The 4697-nt window shown below is 26.3% G+C and overlaps 1 protein-coding gene across 1 annotated transcript in view; it reads right to left on the bottom strand.

The window, feature by feature from the left end:
• Positions 1-265: 265 nt before the first annotated feature.
• LOC117173797 overlaps positions 266-4697 on the bottom strand; it is a 70250-nt gene continuing 65818 nt past the window's right edge. Inside the window, exons 11-12 of the mRNA XM_033362439.1 lie at positions 913-1317; positions 266-375 (exon numbers count right to left, since the gene is read on the bottom strand). Of these exons, the coding sequence (XP_033218330.1) occupies positions 266-375; positions 913-1317 (515 nt within the window). The remainder of the gene's footprint in view (positions 376-912; positions 1318-4697) is intronic.

The raw sequence follows: 4697 nt of genomic DNA, 5'->3' as shown, positions 1-4697 counted from the left end.
GTTTTTTATTCAACCATTTTTATGATTTCGTGATTAATTATCGTTAAAAACTTGAATGTATTTTTTTAATTGATAATTTGGAAGATTATTTATTGGGAACTTACAAGATTAAACTCTAATCAGATAACTAATATTTATAACGTTGAAGCAACAGAATGAACATTGTATTAGCTATGAAAAATATTTCCCTAACCATTTATTTTGTAGTTAATAAATTTACATAATAAATTTATAACCTAATATGCTTATTATCAGAAAAAAGAGACTACAGAATTTGCCGCAGATCTCTTCGAAGAATTTTGCCTGAAGGAGTTTTTGGAATCGCTTCTATGAACCGAACTCCGCCTCTAAGTCGCTTTTGGGCTGAAACTTGGTCTAGAAAAAAAATCAAGATTCATTTAATCATTTATTCGAAAATAAAGTTTAAAAAGTTGTGCTTTCACTTTCTTTATTTAAAATGTTTAAATAAGAAATTTGGAAAAAAAAATTTATATTTAAAATTCAGAAATTTTAATTGCATATTTCTGATTTCTCAATTTCTTTCAAATTAATTATTAAAAAATCAAATTTTTTATTAATTGAAATAAAACGTGTACCTATTATTTTTTAGAATAAGGAGAGTTTTGGTAAAGAATATTAATTGTCTAGAATTGTATTCGGCTTCAAAAGTGTGAGATTTTAAATTTTGGATATCCTTAAAATTCTGTGACTTCAAAAGTTTTAGCCAGTTTAAATCAAAAGATTTTAAGATTAATCGTAATAAAAATTCAGCGCTTTTAAAATTAGACTGCTTTAAATTTTTATCTTGGCCAGTTTCTTAAAATTAAATTATGATTTTTAATTTTCGGCTCTCTTTAAAATGAATGGATCCAATTTTTCTTGTGTTAATTTTTTAGTAGTGGTCGATCTTACCATTAACGTATTTAATAATTTCTTCAGCTGTTATTTCCACTCCAGGTTGTTTTACTACAAAAGCGAGAGGCAATTCTCCAGCAGTTTCGTCTGGTAATCCAAGAACTGCAGCATCTCTGATTTTTGGATGGGTTAATAAAATTGCTTCCAGTTCCGCGGGTGGAACTTGAAAACCCTTGTATTTTATAAGCTCTTTCACTCTGTCGACGATGAAAAAATATTCATCTTCATCATAATATCCAACATCTCCAGTATGCAAAAATCCATCTTCGTCTATCGTGGATTTTGTAGCTTCTTCATTTTCGCAGTATCCTTTCATTACAAGGTCTCCTTTAAAACACAATTCGCCCTCACAATTTGGCCCTAAGGGCTCTTTTGATTCACCATCAAGTGGAATAACCTTAGCTGAAAATTTAAAGAATTTTGAATTACAGTGAGACCCTTCAATAGCTCTCCCTTCTATAGCCTCTCCGAAGATTGACATCGCGCCATAGGTGGCTGCAACAGGAACTACGCGGGGTGCGTGGGGCGTGCGATGGTCAGTCAGGTGTGAACAAACAAAAGCGCTTTCAGCGGAATCGGCTGTTTATTGAGTTATTTCCTCGCTACCGCCAGCCCCAAAACCGGCGCAATAGAAGAGTTTCACTGTATTGTCTTTAAAAACCGTACAGTCGGAGGCTATTTTCTAATTTAAAACATCAGTTAAACTTTTGAATTTTTTTTCAGATTAAATCATTCTATTTGTAATAATTTTGATATTTTTCAAAATTAAAAATTAATCAAATAGTTGAATTTTCAACTAAGTTGGAAAAACAGTTGAATTAGCGAACAAAAAATCATTTTTTTTACCCTCAAGAAGATTTCTTAAATTACATAAATTTTCAGGCCAAAAAGGTGAATTTTGCCAAAACAGTTGATCTGAAATCTGAATTTTACAGGAAATAAGTTCGTTTTTAATTAATGGTAAATTTTGTACCCAATAATTAAATTTTCAGTTAGAAAAACCTAATTTTTAACAACAACAAAAATTTCATCTAAGCGGACGAATCTGCAACTAAGAAGAAAAACATTTTATTAAATTATTGTCTTTTCAAGCCAAAAGACGAATTTACAAAGAAAAATATTACTTTCGAACAAAATCGATGGATTTTCAAGACAATAATTACATTTTGAAACAAATATTGCCATTTTCAACAACGACAAAAAATGAATTTTTAAGAGAGCAGTTCAACTTTCAACCAGCGTTCAATTTTGAACCTTAAAATATGCCTTTTCAATTAAAATCTGACAGTTAATATTTTAAGTAAAAAAAAGTTAACTTTAAGTTAAAACCTGTTGAATTTAACAAAAAATGCTGCATTTTCAACAAAACACATAAATGCTCAACTAAAATAGATTAATTATGAACTAAACAGGTGAATTTTTTACTAAAAAATTTATTTTCTAATAATAAAGACGAATTTTCAACGAAATACATTAATTTTCGCTAAAATAATTCAATTTTCAACAAAAGTAAATAATTTTTAACTAAAACAATGAATCTTTAACTGAAATTTGCATTTTTAACCAAAAAAGATCAAATATTTATAAAAAGTGATATATTTTAAAACAAAAAGAAGAATTTTCAAGAAAACAGTTTCATTTTCAATCAAAAAGAATGCCTTCTTTAAAAAATTGATGAACTTCTGACAAAATACTTGAATTTGAAAAAAGTATTAATACTATTTTTAACCAAAAAATGAATTTTTTAATAAAAAAAAAGAATGAAGTTTTAAGAAAGCAGTTCAACTTTCAACCAGAGTTAAATTTCAACTGCAAAAGATAAAATTTAATAAAAAATGTGAAACTCAATATAATTCTACCAAATAACACGTTAATTTGAAATAAAAACCAGTTAAAACTAATAAAAAATAACGAGTTTTCTAAATTTTTTTTTTGAAATATGTAATAAATTCATAAAAGGAACTTTTTATTTTTTATTTATTTGCAGGCCTAAATTTCAGAAAAAATTTTTTGTTTATTTCTTGGTTTTCTCTCAGTGTTCAAACATTGTTGAAAGCATTCAGAATTTTATGATGAAAAAATTTAAATTGAATAAACTGAAATATAGCCAAATTCAAATGAAAAACATTGTAAGTCGAAAAATTTATTATTTCGAAATTATCCAAAATATATAATATTTACGAATAAAAGATTAATAATTAAACAATTTTAAATTATTATGTAAAAAATGGAACAGTACATTTTTTTAAAATACTGCAATCAGCAATTTTTCAATTATTAACGTTTAAAATTTTTTAAATTTCATTTTTTAAAATATGAAAAGTAGGCGCCGCGAGGGCCTTTAGATATATTCTTTATTATATCTTTTTCTAGTTTTATTACATAAAAAAGAAAGATCAAGTTCGTTAACCAGCTATTTTGGATCAAATTCCGAAAAGTTAGAGCACTCCAAATTCTCGAATTCATTTTTTTTAGATTTAAAAATACTATGGTCGGTTTTTGGTAGTACTTTGAATCTGTAACAATTTATCCTGATGACCTTTTTTGATGAAAAGAAAATTGTCAGAGTTATTAGCATTTTGAAAATCCCAAAAATAGACGATAATTAATATTTTAAGCTTAAAAAACGGTCGATATAAAAAAGAGTCAACAGAAGAAGAACGTGGCTTTTTAAAAATTCTACAAGATTATCATAACAACTTTTTGAATTTTCTTGAAAAATCGAAAATTCAAATTTTGAAGGAATACAAATTTATTAAAAATTAATAATTACATTTTGCGGTCAAACTATGCAAAATAAGAAAAAAGATAAATTGGCAAAACTTTTGCACCTAAACAAGGTCTTCAAATTTTTTTGAAACAAACAAACAATGAAAAAAATGGATTAACAAAAGTTGTGCATTCAAAAATGAGGTACACATTTTCCTTGTATAATCAGAGGAAAGAAAGAGTAGATTTTCTTTTAATCGTGAAAAACAAGATTAAAAATAAAGAAATAGAAAATAAAAAAATTATAAAAACAAGGGAATAAAAATACGTATGTTTCTATATCAATGCATATTATGAATTGTAATGATACAAATTTATTGAAATGTTACATATTTCAGCGTAGTTAATAATAAAATTTAATGGAAAATAAAAAAAAAATATTAAAATAAAAATGATAAATAAAGTGTATATAATGCATAAAAGTTAACATTTTCGATAAAATCGAGTGTGCAGCATGAGATAAATGATGAAAATGTTTTCACTGAAGCCGAAAGAGCTTTAACAAAAGAGAATTCGCAATCACCAAATTAGAGTTGTCGATGCTTTGAACTTATAAAAGGTTTTTTTTGTTTAATCTTGTTGCCTCTCTTATTTTTATATTATATCCATATCTTATTTATATTTATTTTAAAAAGGTGGAAAAATATTTATAAGTTTATTTTATTATATTTTTCGATTGCCTTGGCGAAGATTTTATACATAAGATTTTTTGACTCCTAAACTTCTTAACTTATTCAATTTTGTTTTTAATTATGTAGTTTCGTTTTTTGAATACGAATTAAAAATATATCAACTTATTTTTGAAGAGTTTGTGTTTTATTCTTTTTTTAAAAAAGGTTTCTTTTTATTCCATACCTGTTCATATTAATCTTGAAAATATTTATTTAAAAAATACAACCCTGCAAAAGGGGTTAATCTTATAAAATTTTTATTTTGAGTAGGAGAAGTGAGGGAGGGGAAATAAGAAGAGCGGAACTACGCGGTGCGGAAGTCATGGAAGGGGAACCGAGGGC

The sequence above is a fragment of the Belonocnema kinseyi genome, chromosome 5, assembly GCF_010883055.1.
Source record: "Belonocnema kinseyi isolate 2016_QV_RU_SX_M_011 chromosome 5, B_treatae_v1, whole genome shotgun sequence".
In the NCBI taxonomy this organism is placed as follows: domain Eukaryota; kingdom Metazoa; phylum Arthropoda; class Insecta; order Hymenoptera; family Cynipidae; genus Belonocnema; species Belonocnema kinseyi.
Note: the sequence above shows the minus strand (reverse complement) of the source record. Positions and strands in the feature narration are given on the sequence as shown.